Here is a 26,467-nt window from a genome sequence, read left to right as displayed (position 1 = left end):
TCACGTAATGTTCAGGATGGGGCATGGCCAATCTGCATCTTGTGGGATGCTCCTGCTGCAGCCAGAGCTGGTGGGACAGGACAAGACTCTAATCCCTCTTCCACACTCCAAGCCAGCGATGTGGGAGATGGGCCATGTCCCCTGGGAGCCACCCAGCACCCCCTACCCCTGTGCGGTGGCTGCCGGTAGAGGACCCCAGCCAAGCCCTGAATTTGGTCCTTGCCTTTTCCTCCATTAGGAGACAGGCCAGACCCAGACCTGGGTTTCTTGGGGGTGAGGCCAGAATAACCTGCTTTTGCCAGTGGGAATACTCGGGGAGTGTGGCGGTGGGATTTGGAGGGGATCCAGCCCCCAGCTCAGAGAACCCACCATGCCCATGGCCAGCAAGATGCTGCCGGGGGCTGTGGCATGACCAGGTGCTGAGCCCTGGGTCTTCATTCTGGTGAGCTCTTGCCTCTTGCAAAATGTCCCTGCGAGGTGTTTTCGCTGCTGCTGCTTTCTCCCGTGCTGGTGGGAGCTGTTTCAGGCTGCGGTTGGATAGTTTGGGGTTTGCAGCTACCGTCACAGCTGAAAGGTTCTCTCCAGCTCTTCCCTGCCACCAATCCTTGGCAGCCGTGCAGTGACGTGGGTCTCCAAAGTGTGCATGACAGCTGGGGCTGCTGGCAGGCATGAACGTTCCTGTTGCCCCCAAGACAGTTTCTAAGAGGCCAGGGAAGGGCTGGACCCTGATTTCAGCCTCCTCTTTCCAAAGCTCGGCTCCTTTTGCCATTTCCCATGGTATTTTGCTCCCACTGAAGAGCAGTGAGCGACCACTGCGGATAAGGCAGTGCATCCCACTCCTGGGGTGCTGCATCAGCAGATGTGGGGTGGGAAGGTAGACACAGCTCAGGGGCCAGACACGGGGTGTTCCCATCCCTTACCACCCTCCCTGCACGGGCAGTGCCACGGCCGTGCCATGGCATTCCCGGGGGGCTGCCGGTGCCATTCGCTCTCTCTTCTCTTGCCCCAGGAAGGAGCCGCTTCCCTCGCCCCGGGAGGATGGAGGTCCTGCAGCTCCTGCGCCTGCTCCTCACCACCGCCATGCTGGGCCTCTCCCAGACAGTGAACCCCTTTGTAGCCCAGCAGACCCCTCCGGACCCTTGCTACGACGAGAGCGGGGCTCCTCGCCGCTGCATCCCCGAATTTGTCAACGCTGCCTTCGGGAAGGAGGTTCAAGCCTCCAGCACGTGCGGGAAGCCCCCGACGCGGCACTGTGACGCCTCGGACCCCCGCCGAGCCCACCCGCCTGCCTACCTGACCGACCTCAACACCGCCTCCAACATGACGTGTTGGCGCTCGGAGACCCTCCACCACTCCCCCCAGAATGTCACCCTCACCCTCTCCCTCGGCAAGAAGTTTGAGGTCGTCTACGTCAGCCTCCAGTTCTGCTCGCCCCGTCCCGAGTCCACTGCCATCCTCAAGTCCATGGACTACGGCAAGACCTGGGTGCCGTACCAGTACTACTCCTCCCAGTGCCGTAAGATCTACGGCAAGCCCAGCAAAGCCACCGTCACCAAGCAGAACGAGCAGGAGGCCCTCTGCACCGACGGCCTCACCGACCTCTACCCCCTCACCGGCGGGCTCATCGCCTTCAGCACCCTCGACGGGCGACCCTCCGCCCAGGACTTTGACAGCAGCCCCGTGCTCCAGGACTGGGTGACGGCCACCGACATCCGCGTGGTCTTCAGCCGCCCGCATCTCTTCCGCGACCTGGGCGGCCGGGATGCCGGTGAGGAGGAGGGTGGCACCGGCTCGACCCCCTATTACTACGCGGTGGGGGAGCTGCAGGTCGGTGGGCGCTGCAAGTGCAACGGGCACGCGGCGCGCTGCGTGAAGGACAAGGAGCAGAAGCTGGTGTGCGACTGCAAGCACAACACGGAGGGTCCCGAGTGCGACCGCTGCAAGCCCTTTCACTACGACCGGCCGTGGCAGCGGGCCAGTGCCCGCGAGGCCAACGAGTGTCTGGGTAAGTGATTTTTAAACTTTTTTTTTTTTTTCTGAGGCTGAAACCCCAAAGCGGGTCACTGGGAGAGGAAGTGATGGGTGCTGAGCCAAAGCGATGGAGCATGCTTGTCCAGAGGTGCTGGAGAGCATCGCCTTCGCTGGGGGGCTGGGAAAGGCTCAAGCATCTGCCCTGTCTCTGCTGTGGGTGTGCCCATGGAAATGCAGTGGTTTAGCCATGAGCCAAAGCGCCAAAACCCTCAGAACAATCACCAGTGTCTTCCAGCTGGTCAGCAAACCTCGGTGTGGGATGTGTGATGCGGGATGCTGGGTGTGTTTCCCTTGGGCAGCAAGCCAGCTGTCCCTGGGCCGGGAGGGAGAATCGTGGTGGTCCCCTGCGAGATGTGCTTTGGGACAGGGAGCAGGCAGCAAAACCTGGCAGAGATTAAGGAATTACTTGAGATCCCCCAGTTCAACATTTTATCATTCACGTTTGGTCTGGCACGGCGTGTTGCGTGGCGGTTTTAGCTTATCTGTCCTTGCAAAACTTTCCATCACTTAAAAATATTGTCATCGAAATGAAACATTTCCAAAACCTCAAACCGGCATCACTTGGCTGTCCCGCTTGTGAATCTTCCTGGATTTTGGTGGAGGTGTTTGCCTTTTGTCCTGATTTGGGATGGGGTTGGGGGATTCCAGAGCCCTGTGAAGGTCTGGGAGAGGGAGGAACAGTCTCTTGCTCCTCCTGGACCAGAGCCCGGGTCCCAGGGGGTGGTGGGAGGATGGAGACAAGGGAAAGCCGTACCATTAATCACCCTCTGAAAGGCTCAGTGGATGTGCCAGAGGTCAGAGGGACTTGTTAGTGTTTGTGATCGATGTCTTGTTGAGATCCCAGCTGTCGGCTTAAATATATACACATATATGTTACAGTGCATTTCTTCTAAGAATGGCTCAAAAGGCAGCAGAATCAAAGCAAGTGCTGGAGTTGATGCTTTAAACAACCTCACGCCCTGTGGGAATGTGTCAGCCCTTGCGTTTTCCCACTTGTCTCAGAACGATGAATTTTGGAGCAAAGCTCAGAAAAGTAAACCCTCAATTCTGCACCCTGCCCACGGCTGCTGCCTCCAGCTGCCGGCAGGTCAGGCAGGGGAGGGCTCCAGCTGGTAGGTGAACCCATGGAAACCCCCTGGGACGAAAAGAGGACCCCAACCTGATGGCTGGCTCCCTTATGGCACCCCACGCCGCGTCTGCCTCACCGCTGAACCCTCCGGTCAAGCACTGTGATGGCAGCGGAGGTGGCACAGAAGAGGATCTCCTGTCCCTCTGTCCACCTTGTCCACCACAGGGTGCAGGTCCGCTCTGCCGCACCATGCTCCCGCGTCCCTGCCCCCAGCTGCATCACCCTTTTGGCAGATGGGGCTGAAAAGATAAACGAGGGAGAGAACAGGAGGCGGTGACACAGCACTGTCCCTTCAAACTCCCCCCGACAAGCCCCGTGCACAAAGACCCTTCCCCGAGCTGCGTGTGAAAGTAGTTTTTCCTGTTGATTCGCTCCCCTTCTTTCTCCCTTTCCCCTCTCGGGCTTTGTGCCTTCTCTGAAGGGACCTGAAAGAGCTTCTCCGTCACCCGCCTCCGAAGGGCTTAAGCGGCTGAAAGCTGGATTAGCTCCCCGAGCCTTCCCCTCTGTGCCTTTCAACAATGACATCTCCCCAGCCAGCACGAACAGACGCAGCAATTAGCACCAATTAAAAGCAGAGGCCGCCCGGGAAGTTCCCTTTGCTCAGCCTGGGGGCTGCGGGGTTTCGGACTCTGTCCTGCAGCCGGGCACCAGTGATGCTGGCTCGTGGTGGTGGATGATTGCGCGTGGCAGGAGAGGAGGAGGAGGGTGGATGGAGAAGAGAAGGCTCTGGGGAGACTTCATAGCAGCCTTCCAGTACCTGAAGGAGCTACAGGAAAGCTGGAGAGGGACTTTTGACAAGGGCATGGAGTGATAGGACGAGGGGGAATGGTTTTAAACTGAAAGAGGGGAGATTGAGATGAGATATTAGGAAGAAATTCTTTGCTGTGAGGGTGGTGAGACCCTGGCCCAGGTTGCCCAGAGCAGCTGTGGCTGCCCCCTCCCTGGCAGTGTTCAAGGCCAGGTTGGATGGGGCTGGGAGCAACCTGGTGTGGTGGAAGGTGTCCCTGCCCGTGGCAGGGGGGTGGAACTGGATGAGCTTTAAGGTGCCTTCCAACCCAAACCAGTCTGTGATTCTAGGATGCAGGAGCCCAGCAGCCGAGTGCCAGCTGAGGGGCAGGGTTGTGGAACTGCAGCACCCCGAAGGTGGATCTGGATGGAGGCACGGGGCTGGTAGAGTTTCAGGTTGTGTTGGGATGTCACCTCTTGGCTCTGTGCTGCCCAGCGCCCTGCATGGGGGTTTGTCCACCTCCAGTGCACGGGAGTTTCTGCCTGCTCCGGCACGGGGAGAAATTGATGTCCTGCACCATGTCGTGGTGCTGGGACGTCCATCCACACAGCTGGAGGGGAGGAAAAGCTTTTCTCACTTCACAAGAATTTCTGCCCCTGGCTGGTGTGGGGAAATGCAGAGGTGGAGCAACCCGGTGGCGCCTCAGGTCTGAGCATGGGCACAGGGCGTGACCCCACCACGGCTGCCATAGGGTGGCCGTGGCGTTCGCAGGGACATCGCCGTGCCGCGGTGTTATGGGGGCCAGCGTGACTTTGGCAAGCGGGCAGGTTTGGGGATGTCGACAATGGATTTGCCACGCTGCTGGCTTGGCAAGAGGGCACGGTGCCAGCTCCGTGCCGCGGGGTGCATGGCCCTGTGCCTGGTGGTTAGAGAGCGGTGCCATTGGTCCATGGGCACAGGGGGCTCTCCCGATACCCCAAAAGGGCTGCGTGTCCCGCGGGGAGCTTGCCCTGACAGTATTGGGATGCTATGTGTACCCTCTGGTGTGCCCTGCCCAAAACAAGGGAAAGAGAAGGGCAGGAGAGACAGACGTGTCCCCATCCGTGTGTCCCCCCAGCTTTTAGCCCAGGTCAGGCTCGGTGAAGGATAATCCCAGCAGAGCGGCCGACCGGAACAGGATCCCCGAAATCCCGAGCCCCGCCATGGGATGTATCAGCTTTATTCTTGCAGACTCGCGCCTCCTCCTTCCCCCCGCCGCCGCCGGTCCCTGCCTGCACACGCAGAGCTGCTCGGGGCAGCCCGGTCACCCCCGCAGCAGGCTGTCCCCAAAACACCCGGCCTGGGGAAGCGGGGGGAAGCGGATTAGCCCAAGGCAGCCACTGGAAGTAATTGATGCACTCGCTGGTAATGCGGGAGCTCTTGTTCCCTTTGTGGCCACCGCGGCAGGGGTACTCCCCGGAGCACCGGGATAATGCACGGGGCTCGCTTTGATGCGGGGGGCTCGGTGGGGAAGGGAAGGGCTGCGCTCTCCTGGGGAGACCTCGCTGGCTGCTGGTCCCTCCGCTTTGGTCTCTGAGGCTGTGGTGATCGATCCGGGATGCCAGTGCCTGAAAACACCAATCCCCGGAGCAGCGATGGGATTTAGAGGATCCCACGTGCTTCCCCCGTGTCTTCTGCCCCTTCCTGTACATATTTGCTTTCTTTTTCTGTCTCAGTGCTTCCCATGCAGAAATTATCTCAGAAATCCCCCAGTGAGTTGCCCCAGGCTGTTTTACCCCGTGGAGCAGGATCCGTGCTGCTGGTGGCCTGTTGGCAGTCCCATCTGCAGCCCCTTCCCTTGCCGCATCCCCCGCAGCTCCTTGCCCTCTCCCCAGAAGATGTGCTGGAAACCGGCAGGTTCCCAGCAGCGCCGGCCACGGTCCTTCCCCGGGGAGAGCAGGGGGGAGCGGTTCGGGGTAGGTGATGGCTTTGGAAGGTGGGCAAGCGGGCAGCATCCCCCTGCCACCCTGCCTGGGCACCTGCTCCCCATGGGGTGCAGCATCCCGGGGGATCCGGGGTGCAGGAGGGAGGCAGCGGTGGAGGGGATTAACCCTCGTCTGACCCTCTTGAGTCCTGCTCCTTCCGGGGTGGGGCTGGAGTGGCTCAGCCTTGTCCCTCGCACCCCTGTTCTCGGCTCGCAGCCCCTCGGGGAGAGATCTCCGCTTCTGCTTCTTGGCGATAGAGGCGCGAGCCCCGGCCCCTCTCTCCCAACATCTTCCCCATAATGTAGTGCGGATGGGAGGGAAGGGGTTTTTCTGGTCTCTGTTCCCATCCCCATGGCGGAGGTGCAGCCCCATCCTGCCCCGTCGTCCCGGCCAGGCTCTCCTCCAGCCACAGCAGGGGCGTAGCTCGAATCCGCTGCGGGTTGGCAGCAGCGGCCGGTCTAGGGTTTCGCTGAGCCGGCTGCCTTCGCTAATTATTCCCAGGGAACTTGTAGGGGCGGCGAGCCCTGCTCCTTCCCCGTAAGCTCCCTCACCTGCCATGCATGTGCCCCGGTGCACGGCGCTGCCCGTCCTGTGCTGGGCTCCTTGCCCCAAACCCCCTCGTGCCATCACCCCAGGCTCCTTCATCCGCAGCATCCTGGAGGAGAAGAGGTTGTGGGGCAGCCAGGGCCTTGGGCAGGGGTTCAAACACCATCAAAAGGGGGACAGAAGGTTGCTCCATTGCAAGGTGTCGACGTTTAATTAGTCTATTATTGCAAATTATTAGATCTTGTGATTGTTTAATTGATCATATGATTGTTTAATTGTGCATACTGTACAAGGGCGGAAGCAAGCTACCACGTAATTAGCCCCAAACTGTGCAATTAAACTCTTATTAATACCCCAAACAGCAGGGAACATTCAAAGCCTTTAATTAGTGATTAACGGGAGACAGAGCTTGCCACCGAGTCGGCGCTGAGGAACAGTGCAAGTATTTAGCCGGGTAAGAGTGGGGACCCGTCCGCCTCGATTAGCGCCGGGTGGCTGCGCCAGAGGGGTGAGGGGACGGTCATGCGTGCTGGCGTGACCCTGTCCCCGAGCAGGGGACAGCCACCTATCCCAGCGTGGCCAAGCTCAGCCAGGTCCCCATGTCGGCTAGGAGCAACAACCCAGAGCAGGCAGCGTCGCTGCCTGCAGGCGGAGGGGACGATGCTGGGCAGCAAGAGGAGGTTTCTCCCCAAAATCCAGCTCCAGGGAGGATCTGCAGCGTGTTCCCAGGGAAAGGTGGCCCCGGGGCTGATGGGGACGTGCCAGCCCTCAGCCCACGGCAGGGTCAGTGATGCTGTGAAAAGACCCTGGCCAGTTACTCTCTCACCAATTAAACTGGAGGCAGAGAGGGACCCGCGCCGAGCGCGGCGAATCATTTACCTGACCTTTCTCCTCCGCTGCCCATCGCCTCCCCTCTGGGCTGCTGTCCCCTCTCCTTCCCCGCAGGATGCCAGGGGCTCGCGGGGGCAGCCCTGAGCGTTCCCAGGGGGACAGCAAAGCTGCCTTTTGGGGTGACCCAGCTGGCCTTTCAGTGATGCAAGGGAATAATGAGGCCCCTCTAACCCCCCAAAATTGCTCCTTTGCCGCAGTTACGTGCGGCTGCCTTGGTTCAGCAGCATGAACCACCCCGGCTTGTCCCTGCCCCGTTATCTGGTGTGTGCAAGAGCAGCCTGGATGTCAGGGTACTTCACTGCCTCCCTCCTGGCCCTGGCAAAGCCTGGCCAAGCGTTGGCATCCTCGGCACAGTGGCATCCTAGGCTGCCTGGGACCATGGGCAGTATTTGCTCCTTTCCCTCCAGATGCATCCCGGCACCTAGCCCCGTGTCTGAATTTGCCTCAAAAGTCCCTATTTCTCACCAGCACCAGGGAAAAACAACGAGCTCAAAAGGCACAAGTTCCCCCAGGGCACCCACCGCCACGCCAGAGTGTTATTTTGATGCCTGCCATGTGATTTTTACACTAATCTCATAACACGGGGGAGCTCCGGGGGCGGCTGAGGTTTGAGCGCGTGGTGCCGGCACCAACCTTTCGCTCAACTCATTTAAGCCTCCAAAAAGCCTTTTTTTTTTTGTTTTGTTTTGGTTTTTTTTAGGGCTGGGGTTTGCTCCAGCTTTCTTCCCCCAGCATCTCCGAGGCCGGAGCAAGGAGGTGGGCGAGGGAGCGTTTGATCTGCGCGGGCTGAAGCTTCCCACCGGCGCTGCCGGCCGGGTTGGGGGGAGGCAACTTCACACGACCGCCAAGCCAGGCCTAAGCAGTTAAATCTGGGCTGACACATTAATGAATTTCACAGTACGCCTGGAAAAACTCTCACCCAACCTCAATTTACCGGCGCGGGGAGGAGGCCGGGGCTGGGGGAGGAGGAGGGTGCCGCGTTTTGCCGAAGGAAATCTTGTTCCCATTATCTTTTTGTGAGAGTGTTAAGCAGGAGCGAGCATTGCTCTGCCTTTTTATCTCGCACACGTGGAACCGGGCAGGGGGGGGCCGCGTGGTTCCTGTGGCTAATGAAAAAATAGCGTGCGGGTATGTTTGGAGGAGCGTGCACATGTGTGCGAGCATCTGTACTTGAATATCTGTGCGTGTGTACGTGTGCACATGTGTGAGCGTGTGTATGAGTGCTTGTGCATGTGAGCATGCGTGTTTGCGCACACACGCGTGCACATTTGTGCGTATGCACGTGTAATGGCGTGTGGATGTTTCTGTGCACACCCTTGTGCAAACACATGTAATGGTACGTGGATATTTAGGTGCACGTTTGTGTTCACGTGTACATGCTTGCGTGCACACGAGCTTGTGTGTGTGCTCATGTGCATTTGTGTGTGCACACGCGTGCGTGAGCACACATGGGTTGCTATGTGGGCTTTTTGGTGTACGTGCCCACAGGGTAGAACCTTAAATATAAGGCATCTGGGGGCTCCGTCGCTGACGCTGAGGATGGCAGCAGGGGCAACGCCGTCGCCCCCCCAGCACAAGGCGGGTGGTCCTGCCGAGCCGCTGGCAGAGGGGACAGTGGGGCTGCAGGTGCCCGGCTGGCATTGCCGGACCCCCCGGCTGCACCCCTCCATCCCACACTCGTTTGCTTTCCGCCCAGCGGTGCCCCGTCCCTACAAGTGCCCTTTCTCCTCCGCCCTGACCTCCCGGCACCAGCCCCGTGGGGCGGCGGATGCTGCACATCTGGACGGCACATTGGGGCCGGCTGTGCTGTGCCGTGCCCTGTCTGTCCCGCTCCCCCGGCGCGGGCAGCACCGGCCCCCAGCAGCAGCGGAGGGCACCGGGGCAGCTCCAGCCCACCCAGGGCGGGTCCCAGGTTTCGCCTTCAGCCCTCACCCTCTCCCCTTCCCTTGCAGCCTGCAACTGCAACCTGCACGCCCGGCGCTGCCGCTTCAACATGGAGCTGTACAAGCTGTCAGGGAGGAAGAGCGGCGGCGTCTGCCTCAACTGCCGGCACAACACGGCGGGGCGGCACTGCCACTACTGCAAGGAGGGCTTCTACCGGGACCTCAGCAAGGCCATCACAGACCGCAAGGCCTGCAAAGGTAAGCTGGGGGGTCTCCATGTGGGCAGCACAGGTGATATAATCTCTCTTGGTCTCCTTGCTCTTCCCTCCCATCCTTGGGACATCCTTCTGCTCTGCTCAGAGCCTGGCTGCTCCTTCCGGCAGCTGCAGGTCACATCCAGCCTCCATCACCCTGGTCACCTCTGCCACCCCAAGGGCACCAGGCAGGGACATCACTTCGAACCCAGCATCTCCTCAAGGGATGGGGAGGATGATGGTCAGGGGGAGAGAGGGTCCAGTCCATCCCAGGTGGGTCCCGGTGCGATCGCAGTTACGGTCTCCACAGTTGGGGTTTGGAGGGGTGCTGGGCAGGTGCTGGAGAAGGTGTGTGACGAAACGTGCTGGAAACCCGTCTGTGACACTGGTGTTGTCTGGGCCATAAACACGCTTGGAAGCGTTCAAGCTGCTTCACAAAATGACCCACGGTGGCTTCCCTGCCTTGGAGGGCTGGGGATGCTGACAGAGGTTTCCATGTCCCTGCTGGGCTGCGGGACAGGACCCCACGGCATGCATTTCTGCTATGGGGTGGCTCCTGGGACATGTTTCTGGGAGGATGCTGAGCACCATGGCTCCCAGTGCCTGTGGACAAGGTGGCTTGTCCCCGAGCTGGCCAGGAGCCACACTGGCTCCAAGACATCAAGCTGCAGCTTGACCTCACAAGATCCCCAGCCTGTGCCAAATGTCATGGGACCTGCACCTTTCCTCTCCCTCGTCTCACTCCTGGCCAAGCCTGTCTGGTTTCTCTTATCTCTCCCTGCTCAGCCCCCTCTGCGGTGTTGGAGCGAGTCCAGAGGAGGGTGACCAAGCTGGTAAAGGGTCTGGAGGGTCTGACCTATGAGGATCAGCTGAGGGAGCTGGGGGTGTTTAGCCTGGAGAAGAGGAGGCTCAGAGGTGACCTTAGTGCAGTCTACAACTACCTGAAGGGAGGTTGTAGCGCAGTGGGAGTCGGCCTCTTCTCCTGGACAACTAGTGATAGGACAAGAGGACACAGCCTCAAGCTTCACCAGGGGAGATTCAGGTTGGACATTAGGAAGCATTTCTTCTCAGCAAGGGTCATTAGCCATTGGAAGGGGCTGCCCAGGGAGGTGGTGGAGTCACCATCTCTGGAGGTGTTTAAGAAAAGACTGGACACGGCACTTAGTGCCATGGTCTAGTTGACATGGTGGTGTCAGGGCAATGGTTGGACTCGATGATCCCAGAGGGCTCTTCCAACCTGATCGATTCTGTGATTCATTTTCCTCTGTGAAGCCTCAAAACAATAGTTTCACCAAAGAAGTTAAGGAAACACCTTGCCTGTCCCCAAGGACTGGTGGGATCCAGGCTGAAACGCTGGAGGGGGCGGGAGGTTGGTCACAGCTGCTCTGAGGCCGGGAATTCATCCCTGATCCCTTTTCTTCCAGCTTAAATTGCAAGTACCTCCTGACCGGGGCGCAGTGTCCCTCGCCAGTGCATTGCACAGCTGTGGGGGCACTGGGTGCCTTCGCTGCTGTGAGGACATGATGCTAGCATGTTTATGTAGGGCCTACAGGAACTGCTGAAGCTGGTTTCGGACCATTAACGTTGTGGCCGCAGACCTGAATTGAAGGATTTGCCTTTTGGGGTTCCCCTCTAGGGTGCGTTAGTGGTGTTTGTAGGTACGGCTCATTTGGGTCTGGGCTGCGATAGGTAAAATCCCTCCGTTGCCCGTGCTGTGTGAGTGGCCCCTGCCTCTCCCCGTCCTTGTTCCCACGGGAGTGGTTGGGAGGACGGAGCAAAGGAAGAAACCTCCCACGTGTGACCGACACCGCAGGAGTGCGGTTGAGCGGGTGCTGGCAGGGGAAGCCCTGCCCACAGCCAGCTCGTTAGCAAACAGTGAGCTAATAATTTTTAATAACCCAAGCAGCTGACTGGACATATCCCACCTTGGCAGCCCGTGTCCCCAGGGGACGACACGCTGCTTCGCAGCCCCGTGGCGTTGGCCAAGCCGTGTCACAGCTATGGCTATGGGCACGGCAGCCCCCGGCAGCAGCAGGGGTTTCCCATTGATGGGGCTCGTGACAGGTGGCAGTCAGGTCCCAAAGCTGTGCCAGGTGCCAGCATCCTCGGGGTGACACTGTGAGGCACTGGGAGAGAGGGAAGAGGAAGAGGCAGGACAAGGCATGCATCCCAAAGGGCTATAGCACAGCATCCCGGGTCATGTCCCACTCCTGGGAGGGGGTCCTGGCTCTGACTGAGGCCAAGGAGGGATGGCAACAGCCCCCAGCTCCTGCTACAGCACCTCTGGACTGGAGCAGCTGCAGCAAAATTCCCTTTTCCAGGAGGATTTTCCTCGAGCACTGGGGGTTTGAGAGCAGCCCCGGCTCACCTCGACTGGCACCGGGGCTCACGAGGCACTAGGGTGGCTGTGCCACCTCCGCCTCGCCTCGCATCCTCTGCAGGCAGCACCCAACCTCCCCACCGCTCCCCAAATGAGGGGTTTCTGCTCCCCTTTGGTTCACCAGCTCCTTCTACTTTTGCTACCAAAATTATCTGATAAAATCCCAAGCGAAGTGGAAGCCTTGCAGGTGTTCACCTTCTTGAGGGACCTGGAGTCCCCAGTGCCACCTCTGTGCTGGGCATGGAGGTCTCAGTTTCTGCTCCAGCCAGGGAAGAGAGCACTTACCAAAAAATCATAATAAATAAAGCAAGCAGAATTTGGCTAGGAGCTGGAAACGGGGAGGAGGGTAACTGCATACGGCCCCGCTTGACAGAATCAGAATCAATCACAGAATCAACCAGGTTGGAAGAGCCCTCTGGGATCATCGAGTCCAACCGTTGCCCTGACACCACCATGGCAACTAGACCAGGGCACTAAGGGCCATGTCCAGGCTTTTCTTAAACCCCTCCAGAGATGGTGACTCCACCACCTCCCTGGGCAGCCCATTCCAGTGTCTAATGACCCTTGCTGAGAAGAAATGCTTCCTGAATCTCCCCTGGTGAAGCTTGAGGCTATGTATGACGTGTGGGTCGGAGCTGGGTATATGGGTTTGTGGGACCGGGGACACTGCAGGCACAGTGTACCCTACACAGGCTGTGGCTGAGGTCCCCCCATTTTCAGGGCTGAGGGTGGAGGAAGCAGAGGGTCCTCAGCTGCCTGTGCCTGCCTAATGCAGGCAGCAGCCTGGGGTCTCTCAGAGCAAGTCCTGCTCCACCATCCTCGCAGGGCAGTAATTGTGGAGCATTACGGTGATGGAAAGCATCTCGGGTTCAGGGTGGGTCCTCTGGAGGGGACGGGGTGGGCAGAGCATCCCGGAGTGCTCAGGAACTGGTGGGATGGGGCAAGGGTTGGTGCCGCTGTGCGGGATGAACGCCAGTGAGAGGTGCCCGGGCTGCGGTGGAGCAGGGTGCCGCGGCAGGTCCCCCCTCACAGACAAACCTCCCTCCCCTGCCCATCCCCGTGCCAAGCCACGGGCAGGTCTGTGCCAGCCCGGTGAGGGGGTGCTGCTTACGGAGGGCTGGTGGGTTTGCACGTGGTTTGGAAATGCTGCAAAGGTTCAGCCCGGCCAGATGAACATGTGCACGGGGGCTGTTCCCCGCTACAGTGCATATGTTAGGGAGGATCTGGCAGTAAAGGCGGTACCCTGGGTCTTGGGAGCCAATTCTTGGCTCTGCCTCAAGGAACCGAGTTAATAATAAAATCCCTGATGCTTCTGCTCCTTTGGCTGCCCCTCCTTTGGTAAAGCAGAGAGCACTTCCACCCCTTTTTCGTACTTATCCGGTGGTGGATCCATGGGGATTGGGAGCTCCTTGGAGCAGGACCAGCACCAGCCCCTGGGAGCCTGCCTGCCCGGTGCCGTGAATGGGAGCTGGTGCTGCCAGCAAGGTGTATAAATACACAGAGACATGCCAAGACGGTTTGGGATTGTTTTTTCCAAAGATGCGTCCCGTACCTACAGCTCAGGTATCTACACTCCTGCAAGAAAAAAGAAAGAAAAGGCAAAGCAAGGCTCGTGACAGCAGGTGTGGAGCAAGCTGCTGTGAACTGAGGGCTGTGGCTTCGAACAAAGGGTTTTGTACCTACTGCAGCACCGGTCCAGGGCAGGAGCCGAGCATCCCAGCGAAGGTGGATGGTGCAGGCACTAGGAATGAAGCTCAGTTCATATTCACAAGGCAAAATACTAGCCCAGAGGCCAGGGACTATTGCATTTTATTTAAACAAACGCCAACACACGTTACTAAATAACTATGCAACCACGGTTCATCTTTGCTGGGGTGCAACATCTTTGAAACAGGCACAGAAATATTGACTGCAGATTGCACAAGCCCACGTCTCCTGATGGCAACTGCACGGAGCCCTCGGCCACCAGCCGGCAAGCGGGGAGGTGAGCTCTTCCCTTCAGCCGCCCGCCCGCCAGCAGCCGGCGTCACTGCTGGATGCTGCGAGACGGAAAAGCTGGGAGGATGGAAAAGGCAGAACAAGCGACAGGATTAATTCAATGGCGGTAATTGAAAAGTCAAATAAAGAATGGCTGTGCATTAATCCTTGTAATTTAAACAAAGCTGTAAACCGTGAGCTTCCTCCAATGAAAACTGGTGGAGCAGTAGCAGCTAAGCCTTAAGACGCAAAAATACCCTCAATATTAGGTGCAAGACATGCTTCCTGGCAAGCACAGCTCGCGGAGTTAAGCTCCAAGCTAGTGACTTAATCCACCCTTCAAGCACTGTGGGCCAGATCCTGGCAAGCGGCAGGGCTCGGTGTGTGGGCAGCAGGAGTGGAGCTGTGCTGTGCCCCCAGCACCTGCGTTCCCTGGGCCAGGATGGGGTCCCTGAGCCAGGCCCCCTCTACGGGCCATGTCAGGATGAGGAGGGATGGAGATGCTGCAGCCAGAGCGGTGGGATGTGGCCATGCTGGGATGTTGGACCAGGCAGGGTAAGCGCTGGGTGCTGCCTGGGATGCTCTTCCCGTCGGAGCGGGAAGGAGCAATGGATTTTTGTGGGACCGTGGGAAATCCCACCATGGCAGGGTGAGGGGCCAGAGACAGGTCTGGCAGAGACCAAGCTCATCTCCCAAAGACACCTCTCTGTGGCAGAGATAAGGTGAGCAAAGCTGCCTTAATTGCTGATCCAGGTAAAACATCAAGAGCCGCTGAAAGCCGCCTTCCTCCACATGAAGAGAGATCTGCTCAGATGAATTGGAACCTGATTGTGCCGAGATTTATGTCCATCCTTAAACTTTACACCAGGAACACACCGCTGGGGCCCAAGAAAGACCCTGTGTTTCCAACAGCCCCGCGTCATGCCAAGACTCCCTCATTCACTGCCATTTGTTATCACAGCTGAGCCCCCAAAATATCCTTGTCAGAAAGACGTCCGCTTCCAGTCCCAGCCAAGATCTGATAAGGATGAAGCATCTGGTCCCCATTAGAGGCTGCTCGCTCTGGTTTCTGGCTGTGCGGGAGGGGGCCCGAGGAGCAGCGCCGTGGTGCTCCCACCAGCCCCATCTGGTGAAAATTAGGGAAACGATAACATCGGGGGGCTGCGGGGGTGGGCGGGGGGGGATGTTTTTGTTTTGCTTTGGAATCACGTTCAACTCTTACACTGATGAAGGCCGAGATAACCTACTCCAGCTCTTATCCAGCCCAGCCCTGGGCAGGCAGGTGGGAAGGTGCTCTCCTGAGCGAGCATCTCCTTCCTGCATCCCTCCGTGTAGACAGCCCTTGGTGGGTCCGTCATCCAGTGTGGTGTGATGGAGAGCCACCTGGGGGCTGTTCTGAGGGGGAAGACCCAACTTTCACCCACCTCAGGTGTGCTTGTCCCTGTGGAGGCTATGGTAGAAAGGCATGGGGACATCCTTTGTCTGGGGTCTCCAGGAGCCAGGATGGGCATTAAGGCTCGTGAGCTTGGGAAGCATCATGAAGACTCACTTCAGACCATCCTAAAACCAAGACAAGGCCAAAGTTTGTGTAAAGCTCAGTGATGGTTCAGCTCCATGGACTGATAAACTTGGAGGTGAGGGAGCAAATGGAGAAAATACCTTCCACTACTGCAACAAGATCATCGCCCTGGGGTTGAGGTGGGGGAAGAGCAGACCTGGCTGTGTATCTGTCCACCTTCTGTCCCTGCAGCGTCCCCAGTCCCACCCTGGCCATGAGCAAGGGTTTGCATAGCCCCATGTGAGTCCTGCTCCCTTTGCTTGCACAGGACAAGGCTGGCAGCAGGCATGAGGCTGCCCATGGAAATCCCTCCTCCTGCCTGCACGTGTGCCAGGCTGTCCCCAGAGCAGCCGCCTGCAAAGCGGGCAGGAAGAGACTGTTCTCCTGGTGTCCGGACCTTAAATGTGAGCTGGCAGCTGCAGGTGGGCAGCGGGGTCTCCAGGGGCTCATCCTGGGCATCCCTGTCAGCAGAGGCCGTACCCTGGCCAAGCCCTTCATCCGCTCGCCCTCCTGCCCAAGCTGCTCATGTGGTCCCACGGTCTGGACCACTTGAGTCTTGGCTGCGCTGGCCCCAGCGGCTGCCTCCTCCTCGCCTCTCCGGGGGTGACACGTTGGGTCTAGTTTGGGGTTTGTGTTGTGCATCATCTCTCACGTAACCTTTTCTCCCTCTCCCACGCAGCTTGCGACTGCCACCCCGTCGGCGCGGCCGGCAAGACCTGCAACCAGACGACAGGGCAGTGCCCGTGCAAGGACGGCGTGACCGGCCTCACCTGCAACCGCTGTGCCAAGGGCTACCAGCAGAGCCGCTCACCAGTAGCCCCCTGCATCAGTGAGTGCTGCCGCGCTCTGCCCTGCGCTCAGGAACCCCCACCAGTGCCAGGGGATGCTCTCCCTGGGCTGGCTCCAGTGGGTGCCATGTGTGGGCAGCCTGTGGTGGGTGGGAGGATGAGATGAGAGGGTGTCCCTCCTTATGGATGTCTTCCAGGAGGTGGTTGGGTTAGGATGGTCGGGTGACCTTCTGGGGGCACCCATGCTTCACATCCCCCAGCGTAGGAGGCTCTGAAAGACCCCTTGGGTTAGTGCTTCCAGCTGGCTGGAACAGCTCTGCTGGGTCGCAGCTTCAGCTGCGTCAAGGTGCCCTTCTCACTCGGCTGAGCCCTGAGCGTGGTCAGCTCTGGGGCAAGGCTAGACCCTGTGGTCAGCGTAAAACCGTGTTTATTTGCTGCAGTGGGTCTGAATTTGACCCAAGCAGCAGAGGAACAACTTCCCACCCCGCAGCATCCGCTGGCACTGCCGGAGCGGTGGCAGTGGAGTGAGCTGGCTGGTCTGCTCTTCCCCATATTTGGGGTTAGGACAGAATTTCCCCCAGGTTTTGTTGCCAGGAGTCCTGAGAAAGTGTTGTCTTTGCCCACGCTTATTCCTGTGCTGTGCAGCCTGGAGCACGCTCAGCTCGGCTGAGCATCCGTCCCAAACTGAGTTCAGATGAGCTGAGCATCCAGGGACCATCGACCCCTGGAGCACACGTCCTCCGCAGCAGCGACCTGGGGCTCGTGGGGGTTGCAGCATCTCAGCCTGTCCCAATTTACTGAGCTCATTTTGGGCATCTCTGGGTCTATTTAATGTCCTGCGATATTCAGGGCAGACTCAGCCCATCGTCTTTCTTAGCGAGCTGCCAGAGGAGACCCAGAAAATCCCCTCTGCACCCCGCTTGTAGAGGGCTTTTGCCCAGGTGTCACCTCCAGAGCTGGGGACCCCTTTCCTTAAGACATCTCTCCCTTCCTCTTCCAGAGATCCCTGCCATCAACCCCACCTCCCTGGTCACCAGCACAGAGGCACCTGCAGGTAAGTGCTCCACATCCTGGGCTGAGCCCGCAGCCCAGAGACATCCCATCCCACCTCCCCTCTCCCCGGCACACCAGGGAGAAGGGCTGAGCCCCACCAAACCGTTTGGCAAAAAGATTAATAGTGAAAAATTTTGGTGAACAGTATTGGCAAAAGAAATGACTGGGATTTGAAATCCCATGTATTTCTGGAAAAGGACCAACAAAGCTTGAGGGGGCTTTCTCGGGGAAAGGTCTTCTCCATCCCCTCCGAGGAGGAAAGCAGGGGTGCAGCCCGCTGGGCCCCCACGGCCCCTCAGCAGGGTACGGCAGGGTTGTGGCGTACGGCACCTACGGCTCAGCGGGTGCCTGGGCGCTGGCTTTTTTTAATCTCCTTTTATCGGTGCCAGTGCAAGAGGTTTCTCCTCAGTGCCCTTTGCCTGCGCTGGGGCGGTGGGGGTCCGGCAGGCTCAGGCGGGCTCAGGAGCCCCTGTGTCAGGGCACAGGCTGCCAGCTCTCCCCTGGGACATGGGTGACGTGGGGCTCACCCCATCCAGGTCCAGAGGAGTGAAGTGTCTGGGTCCAAGCTGCTTGTCCTGGCTCTGCGGGGTGATGGGACCATGGGAGGATTGATGTCACTGCTGCTGTCACCCAGCAGGAGCTGGGGGCAGCTCCGCTGCAGGCTTTGCACAGGCGAGGGAGGCATTTCTGCCACTGTCCTTGGAGCTCCTTGAGAGCCGCCCTGGCTTCCCAGGCTGGAGCAGCAAGGCTCGCCTCTCCACGCATGCTGCGGGTCTGGCTGTGCTCTTGCAGAGGCTTAGCTGGGGCTGGGTGGGTGCTGCCTGCACCTATGGGTTAGGGTCCATCTTCCAGCCCAGCCACGGCTGCCAGGGCCCCACAGAGGTGCCATCAGCTCCCACCCTGACACGGCACACGTGTGGGTGCTTGCCTCCGGACCCTCTGCCACCGCTGCGGCCACGCTCAGCCCTCCCCGGCACTGCAGGATGTGGCCTGGCAGATGCCATGGCAGACAGGGAAAGCACCCGCTTTGCATCTCCTCCATGACTGCCCTGCTTCCATCAGCCAGGCTCTGCCATCTCATCTGTCTTCCTGGTGCCTCTGTGCCCTCCGTGGTGGTCACCAGCAGTGGGAGCAGCCGATGGGCTGTGCTGATGCCGGGCCAGCTCTTCGGAGGCACGCTGTGCCTCGGAGGCGGCTGTAGCAGGGCTTTTCTCTCTCCCCTCCTCTCCCTCCGCAGTCCCATCAACACCGTAGCGTGGCTGTTCTTAGCCATCCCGCTGTCTTTCCCTCTGTAGGGATCCCAAGCCAGGTCAAGGGGGAGAAGCTAGGGAAAGAAGCAATCCCTTTCCTCATCGGGCCACCCTTTACCCTGCTGTCCCCAAGACCTTGGTCCTCTCCTGCATGGTACTGTAGGGGAATAGACATCCTGCACCATCCTCCACTCTATCCCATGGCACATGGTCCCTGGAAGAGAGCAGGGACACCTCCAGCTCCCCATGCCCATATTTAATGAGGACCTTCCCCATGCCCTGTTAGGGTACATCCATGCCGGGGGAGCTATGCACTCCTTTGAGACCCGGTGCCCTGCGTGCATCCTTCTCCCCATGTCTCCTTCTTGCAGCTGCCTCACCTCAGGGGGTGGAAAATGCCAACAGCCCCTTCCCAGGCTGGCACATGCCTGTGATGTGCTCCTCAGCCTTTCAGGAACATCTTCCAGCACGGCCCCTGCAGCCACGTGCATGCACGCGTGCAGCTCCGAGTGTGCTCGGTAGCTGTGGGAGGGGGACAGGGACAAGAGGTGTTGAAGATATGGAGCTATGGCAGGAGGAAAGCGTGTGGATGGGCATGGAGGGGTGAGATGCATGGGAGGAGGCTGGTAGCGCGGCTCCTCTCAGAGCAGTGCTGACCCCCGTGCACACACAGATCCCATGTATCGATGTGGGGGCTGAGAGCGCTGCACAGCCCGGCACCAGCCCAGCGCCCACGGGCATGTTTGAGTCCTCCCAGGAAATGGGAGGTGTTATCGGGATGTGAGCTGAGCAGCCCTGCATGGATCTGGCAGAGGTTCCCACAGAATCATGTCACAGACTGGTTTGGGTTGGAAGGGACCTTAAAGATCACCTAGATCCAACCCCCTGCCATGGGCAGGGACACCTTCCACCAGACCAGGTTGCTCCAAGCCCCATCCAACCTGGCCTTGAACACTGCCAGGGAGGGGGCAGCCACAGCTTCTCTGGCCAACCTGGGCCAGGGTCTCACCACCCTCACAGCAAAGAATTTCTTCCTCATATCTCATCTCAATCTCCCCTCTTTCAGTTTAAAACCGTTCCCCCTCATCCTGTCACTCCATGCCCTTGTCAAAAGTCCCTCTCCAGCTTTCCTGTAGCCCCTTCAGGCACTGGAAGGTGCTAGAAGGTCTCCCCGCAGCCTTCTCTTCTCCAGGCTGAACAGCCCCAGCTCTCTCAGCCTGTCTCCAGAGCAGAGGGGCTCCAGCCCTCTGAGCATCTTTGTGGCCTCCTCTGGACTCGCTCCAACAGCTCCGTGTCCTTATCGTGTTGGGGGCCCCAGAGCTGGACGCAGCACTGCAGGGGGGGGTCTCACGAGAGCAGAGCAGAGGGGCAGAATCCCCTCCCTCGCCCTGCTGGCCACGCTGCTGGGGATGCAGCCCAGGACACGGTTGGCTTTCTGGGCTGCGAGTGCACATTGCCGGCTCAGGGTGAGCTTCTCGTCACCCATCATCCATGCTGTGGCAGCGGAGGAGAGCCGCTCCTCTGTGCAGCGCACGTCTTGCATGATGGGATGACCGTAAGAGCTGAGCTGTCTGTGATGGTGTTGCTGCCAGGGAGGCTGTGCAGGACAGGGCAGAGCACTGCCAGCTCTGCTCCTGCCTGCCCTGCCTGCCCTGCCTGCCCTGCCTGCCCTGCCTGCCATGCCTGCCATGCCTGCTGCTAGATTTCTGTCTTCTCGCTTGAGTATTTTTAACGCAAAGAAGCTCGCCCCTGCCCAGAGTCCGTGCCAAGGGAGCAGGGGACCTAGCTGGGCTCCTGCTGCCCCATTCCTTGGGTGGGATCAGAAATGGGGCAGGTGACCCTGCCTTGCCTAATTCTGCCTGGGTTACCCTGCCTGCAGTGTGCTTGTGCTGCGGGCAGGGCTGGCCACGGTGGTACACCCTGTCTGCACCCTGCCTGCACCCTGCTCCACTGCCTGCACCCTGCCCCGCTGCCTGCACCCTGCCTCGCTGCCTGCACCCTGCCCCGCTGCCTGCACCCTGCCTCGCTGCCTGCACCCTGCCCTGCTGCCTGCACCCTGCCCCGCTGCCTGCACCCTGCCTGCACCTTGCCTCGCTGCCTGCACCCCTCTCCCCTAGGAACCTCTGGGATCATCCACACCCAAGGCACTCCCCAAGAGGGATCTCAGCCCCCAGCACCCCACGATCCTCCCACCCCAGGCAGCCTCCCCGAACCCCTTCTCCCCCCCTTTCCCCACCTCCCTCCCTGCCTCTGGCAGCAGGTGCCGGGCTGTAGGAACAGGGGGACATTGTTCGGGGCCGCCGTGCTCAGGTGCTGGGCTTCCCCCCCTCTCCCCATCCTCCTCCCTGCTGGGGTCCTGTCCCCGGGTGTGTCAGGGGTTTTTGCTGACGTTGCCATCCTCTGCATCGCTCTTCCCAGCTTTCTCCTGCCTTTCCCACCCTCCAGAGCCTTTGAGATCCAGCTTTGATCTCTCCGCCTGAGCAGCCGACTGGCTCAGCAGCGAAATGTCCTGGGTCCACTTCTCATAATTTTTATTATTATTGTCTTAAAATATTTTCCACTTAGTGGGGGAAAAAAAAATCCTTGCTCCCTGTTAGCAGAATTAACAAAACTCGTGGAGCACAGAACAGGGCTTTAAAGGAATTCAAAGTCAGCAGTAAAAGATTTGCAGCCATAACACCTAATTAAGTTACATCTCTCTTAAAACAAAATATCCCTTCTTTTTTTCAAGGCGAGGAGAAGTAAACCAGATGTGCAAACTTGCCTCCTCTCACACATACTCTCCCCGCGGAGATGAGGGATGCCCGCGCTGGGCTCACCAGTCGCCATCCACCTCCTCCCATGTCCACGCGGCATCTCCCAGTCCTTGCCCCGCTCTGTCCGTCCCTCCCGTGTGCCGGTGCCCCATCACCAGTAGCCAAGTCATTGCCCATGCGTGGGGTGCTGCTGCCTGCACCACAGGCCGGTGCTGGACCAGCATCAGCAGGCACACGCCTGTGGCAGTCGTCACCCCCAGTGTCCGTGGAGGGTCCCGTGGGGCGAAGGGGCTGAGAGCTCCCCCGGGACAGAAACAGGACCGAGCCGTGGCACAGGGCAGGAGCTCCCTTTTGGAGTTCACTTCACGTAGCAGGAAGGGACAGAGCACTGTGTCCAGGATGGGTCTGCAGTGTATCCCAGGCGATGCAGCAGCATCTATACTGGTGAGGCCACACCTTGAATCCTGTGTCCAGTTCTGGGCCCCGCACTTCAAGAAAGATGTTGAGGTGTTGGAGCGAGTCCAGAGGAGGGCGACCAAGCTGGTGAAGGGTCTGGAGGGTCTGACCTATGAGGAACGGCTGAGGGAGCTGGGAGTGTTTAGCCTGGAGAAGAGCAGACTCAGAGGTGACCTTATTGCAGTCTACAACTACCTGAAGGGAGGTTGTAGTGAAGTGGGAGTCGGCCCCTTCTCCCAGGCAACTAGCGATAGGACAAGAGGACACAGCCTCAAGCTTGGCCAGGGGACGTTCAGGTTGGACTTTGGGAAGCATTTCTTCTCAGCAAGGGTCGTTAGCCATTGGAAGGGGCTGCCCAGGGAGGTGGTGGAGTCACCATCTCTGGAGGGGTTTAAGAAAAGTCTGGACATGGCCCTTAGTGCCCTGGTCTAGTTGCCATGGTGGTGTCAGGGCAATGGTTGGACTCGATGATCCCAGAGGGCTCTTCCAACCTCAGTGATTCTGTGATTCTGTGATCTCAGGGTTTGTGGGTGCACTCACAGCCTCAGGCTGCAGCAGGTCTCTGCCATCCCCCAGCACCTCCACGGGGCTCGGCTGCCCCATCGGGCTGCACGGGCACAGCAGGAGGGGTGGGCAGGAGGGTGGCTGCAGGCGGAGGCTAAACTCAATCTTCTTTCCCCTACCCTGCAGCATGAGTAACGCCATGTCCGGGAAGTTTAAAAAGGAGCTGGGAAAATGGGGGATGCTCTGGGGGCTGCCAGGGGAGAGGCACTCATGAAGCGGCTTCTCCGGTGGCCATCCAGCTTCTTCTGGTGGTTTTATGGGGTGGACAGAGAACGTGCTGCCTCAGACGGGATCCCTGGGGCCTGTCTGCGGGAAGAGCTGCCACCCGTCCCCCGGCACCATCATGCGGCATCCCCGCGGGCACGGGAGGATGGAGCCGCGGTCCATAGCAGTGTCCTGGTGAGCAGCACAGGAGTGAGACCCCGAGCGGAGGGACCCTGCGGGGACAGGAGGGGGTGCAGGCTGTGGAGGTGTGGGCAGGACCCAGCCACCCCCGGGGTGCGGACAGAGCGGGGTGACAGCCCCGGCACCCACCTGGCCGCTTCCCCAGGCACAGCACCCACACCACCCCACGGGCGGCGATGTGCTCAAAGGCAGGGAAGGGAAATGCTTCCAGTTACTTGGTCTTTTTGTTTTTCTTCCCAAGTCTCTTACATAAATTGAGCAGGAATTGATTTCATATTTGAGGAATGCTCCTCAGCACAAAGCCGAGGTTAAAAAAATCCCCAAACTAATCCACTGTTTTCTGGCTTTTTTGAATCACAGGTTTATGATGTTAATCAGGAGCAGGAGCTCCGGGCAGTTACTGGTTTTCTTTCTGCTTTTCTTCCTTTTCTTTCTTCCCCATTGCTGAGTGAGGCGGGTGGCAGGTTGGCCAAGGCTGCCCCACAGCCTGGTCCCACCACCCGTCACCCCACCGCCCGTGGGCTCAGCACCACGTGGCAGCCACCCTGGCCATCCTCCTGCCGACACCCCGGTTCGTGCCACCCTTCACTACAGCATCCAGTGTCCGTGGGCAGGCCCATGGCAGAGCCGTGACCGATGCCGGCTGCGGGATGGTTTCCGTGCCCCTCGTCTACCTCCTTTCGCTGCCTGGCCCTGCACAGCATGGCACTAGGAAACTGCTGAGGTGGCACGGCTCCCTGCTCCGGCTCCAGCAATGGGGCACAGCAAACCCATACAATCCTGCATCTTCACTGAAGGCTCGTACAGGGCTGGGACCTGGGCTGGACCCTGCAACGGGCATGGAGGGGCACACCCTGCATCCAGCCCCAAAAAGTGCCTGGCAACACCCCCATGCTGGGGCAGTTGCTTGGGCACACACCAGCCTCCTCCGCTCTACTTGGGGAGGAAAAGGTCACCCATCCTGCCAGGTGCTCCCCAAAACAAGGTGGGAGCTCCCTTTATAGAGTCCCCTTCAGGTAGCAGGAAAGGAGGGAGCGGTGTGTCTGGGATGGGGCTGTTGCATCTCCCAGGGGATGCAGCAGTTCCTGGGACGGGGCTGTAGCGTGTCCTGGGGATGCAGCGGTGTCTGGGATGGGGCTGTAACATACCCTGGGGGATACAGCAGTGTCCGGGATGATGCTGCAGCACATCCCAGGGGTGCAGCGGGTGGGGGGCACCTTCAGTGCCACAGCCAAGCGCTTCAGTGCAGTCCGCAGCCACCCTCCATGGGGGGGCCCTGCGCTCCCTCCGCAGCCACCACCACTGTCCCAGGGGATGCAGCGGGGCCGAGGCAGCTCTGCCAACCCAGGCAGAGGGGCAGCGTGGCAGCACGGCGGGGCTGAGCTGAGAATCAGGGCTCACTCCCCTCTGCCAAGAATTAGCTTCGTGCTGCGCCACTTCTGTCGACGACAAGTTTGGAGCAGGTGGCACAAAGTCCCAGACAAAAAGGAGCCGGGCAGAAAGGAGAGCAGCACAGCCCAGGGCGAGTTTGTGCTCCTGGGCTTCTGTTTTTCCTCTTTTCTCCTCCTCCCCTTGGCACAGGGTGCTGTTATTCCCCCGTCTTCTCCCTGACCCTCGCCTCCATCCCCAGTGATCGCTGTGGCAACCCACAAACAAAGACAACTTCAGGGACTTGCTGGCTCTGTCCCGGGATGTGGGGCCAAGCCAGAGAGAGAACCTGCAAGAGGGAGAGAAAAGAAGAAAGATGGGCTTAGAAAAAAAAAAACATGCCATTTGGAAAGAGACAAATTGAGATGTTCAAAGGAAGATGGCAGGGGGAAAGAAAGGAGGAGAACAGGGCTGCTTCAGGCAATTGTTGCGATCAAAGCCTTTGGGGAGAAGGAAAGAGGCATTCCCTGCCCTCCCTCTGCTTGAGATGCAAATCTGGGGTCTATAGAAATGCACAGAAAAAAAAGCCTCTGAGGACGTGAGCCTTGCCTGGAGCTGGGGGAGAGCAGGGAGGGATGCTGTGTGGGGTGGAGGACAGCCTGGTGGCCTCCCCAGCCATTCTGGATCAGCTTGAGCAGGGGATGCTCGGGCAGAAGGAGTGATCTGGCAGAGCAGAGCTGCATCCCTCACCCATCTGCTTCCCCCGGCCTGAGTCCCCTTCCCCACTTTTGGGACACCAATGAGGTGCAGGTCTCTGGAGGAGCTGCCCCATTAGGATGCATCCCACCATCCTGGCCCCTGAGTCACCCTTGAGGATCATGAACCCCTTGGTCTGGGGTCAGACCTTCCTTTGGGTCTCCTTCCTGTAGGGCTGATGGTGGGGTTGGTGCTGAGTCCTCTCTCCCCCACGTCACCCAGGTTTGCAGGGCCACAGCTGTTCTGGCTGACTCTCCTTGACCATGGCCCCTTCTGGCTCTCCGTAGTGGCCACCATCACCTCACCTGCATTTCTCCAATCCATCCTCTTCTGCATCTCAGAGGAGGGTCCTCAGGCCCCCTCCACCACCCCTCTGCTGATTTATCCTGCAGGGCACCGTCACCATGAGCACCGGAGGTGACACAGTCTGCTCGGTGGACCCAAAGCCACTTTTTTCTCTTCCCAGATGATGTGGTGTCAGTGTTCATGCCGGGATTTGAGCCCCCAGCCCCTGTGAGCTGCCAGGGGGGCAGCTGGACTCACCAGACCCCCATCCCTAGCAGCCCAGGCTCTGGCTCAGGAGCCTTCTGGAGGGTGCTGGGATGTGTAGTACCCACCATCCTCTGCGAGGCTGGGTCTCTCTGCTGTCCCCTCCACCCTGTTCCCTCTTTCCTTGCAGTAGGACAGGACCCCACATGCTTCACGCCCCTCAGTGCTCAACCCTCTGTTCTTCCTCCACAGACTGTGACTCCTACTGCAAGCCAGCCAAGGGCAACTACAAGATCAACATGAAGAAGTACTGCAAGAAGGACTACGGTAAGGACCTCCTCCCTTCCTGGGCCACACTGGGCTTTGCTGTAGAGGCATCCAAGGGCTGGCTGCAGGCTGGCCATGGGTGGGGGAGATGCAGACGTCCCAGGGGATGGGGAGCACCCAGTGCAGAGAGGGGTCCCAAATCAGCCCTCCCAAAGGTGCAATGGATGAGGCAGGTGGGGCTGCTGGGAATGGGCAGTTCCCGTCGCCAAAGCTTCCCTTGGGGAGCAAGGCAAAGCATCCCTCGTCACCGTGCCTCCTCCTCTTTTCCCTCAGTGGTCCAGGTGAACATTCTGGAAATGGAGACAGTGGCCAACTGGGCCAAGTTCACCATCAACATCCTCTCTGTCTACAAGTGCCGCGATGAACGGGTCAAGCGCGGTGACAACTTCTTGTGGATCCACCTGAAAGACCTGTCCTGCAAGTGCCCCAAGATCCAGATCAGCAAGAAGTACTTGGTCATGGGGATCAGTGAAAACTCCACCGACCGGCCGGGACTGATGGCCGACAAGAACAGCCTGGTCATCCAGTGGCGGGACGCCTGGACACGCCGCCTTCGGAAACTGCAGCGGCGGGAGAAGAAAGGGAAGTGCGTGAAGCCCTGAGGGGTTTCCACCCATCCCACCCCACCCCGCACTGCACCCAGAGACTTTGTACATATATATAGTGTGAACGGACTCTCCTGTCTATAGTGTATATTTTGGCAATGGTTCCCCTTTGTGTGTGCGTGTGCACGCGTGGGTGCGCGTGTGGGTCTCTTTCTCTAAGTGTGCATTAAAAATAACGCAGTAATGACAAACCTTTGATGAGGAGCAAAGCGGAGCGAGATCCCAGGGGTGCCTGTGACCTGAAGGAGCTTGGAGGGGATTGGTGTCCTGCTCCGGGCACGCTGTTCGTAGCGCTCGTTTTCTAGGCTTT

At 59.2% G+C, this 26,467-nt stretch overlaps 1 protein-coding gene across 1 annotated transcript; it reads left to right on the top strand.

The window, feature by feature from the left end:
- The first annotated feature begins 1,023 nt into the window (after positions 1–1,023).
- Positions 1,024–26,217, top strand: NTN3 (netrin 3). Its single transcript, XM_068420263.1, has 6 exons — positions 1,024–2,005; positions 9,241–9,429; positions 16,020–16,169; positions 17,129–17,182; positions 25,478–25,552; positions 25,826–26,217. Exons 1-6 carry the CDS (start codon positions 1,039–1,041, stop codon positions 26,152–26,154), a joined length of 1,764 nt encoding a protein of 587 aa, XP_068276364.1. The 5' UTR covers positions 1,024–1,038; the 3' UTR covers positions 26,155–26,217.
- Positions 26,218–26,467: the final 250 nt, after the last annotated feature.

The sequence above is a fragment of the Nyctibius grandis genome, chromosome 30 (genome assembly GCF_013368605.1).
Source record: "Nyctibius grandis isolate bNycGra1 chromosome 30, bNycGra1.pri, whole genome shotgun sequence".
Taxonomy (NCBI): Eukaryota; Metazoa; Chordata; class Aves; order Nyctibiiformes; family Nyctibiidae; genus Nyctibius; species Nyctibius grandis.
The sequence above is the reverse complement of the archived record's forward strand: the minus strand, read 5'-3'. Positions and strand labels throughout refer to the sequence as shown.

What these genes read in the sequence shown, in the direction of transcription:
- NTN3 (XM_068420263.1), top strand. Translation starts at nt 1,039, where the DNA reads ATGGAGGTCCTGCAGCTCCTGCGCCTGCTCCTCACCACCGCCATGCTG. An exon ending in AGACCGCAAGGCCTGCAAAG is followed by an intron (nt 9,430 to 16,019) that starts GTAAGCTGGGGG and finishes TCTCCCACGCAG; the next exon opens with CTTGCGACTGCCACCCCGTC. An exon ending in GTACTGCAAGAAGGACTACG is followed by an intron (nt 25,553 to 25,825) that starts GTAAGGACCTCC and finishes CTTTTCCCTCAG; the next exon opens with TGGTCCAGGTGAACATTCTG.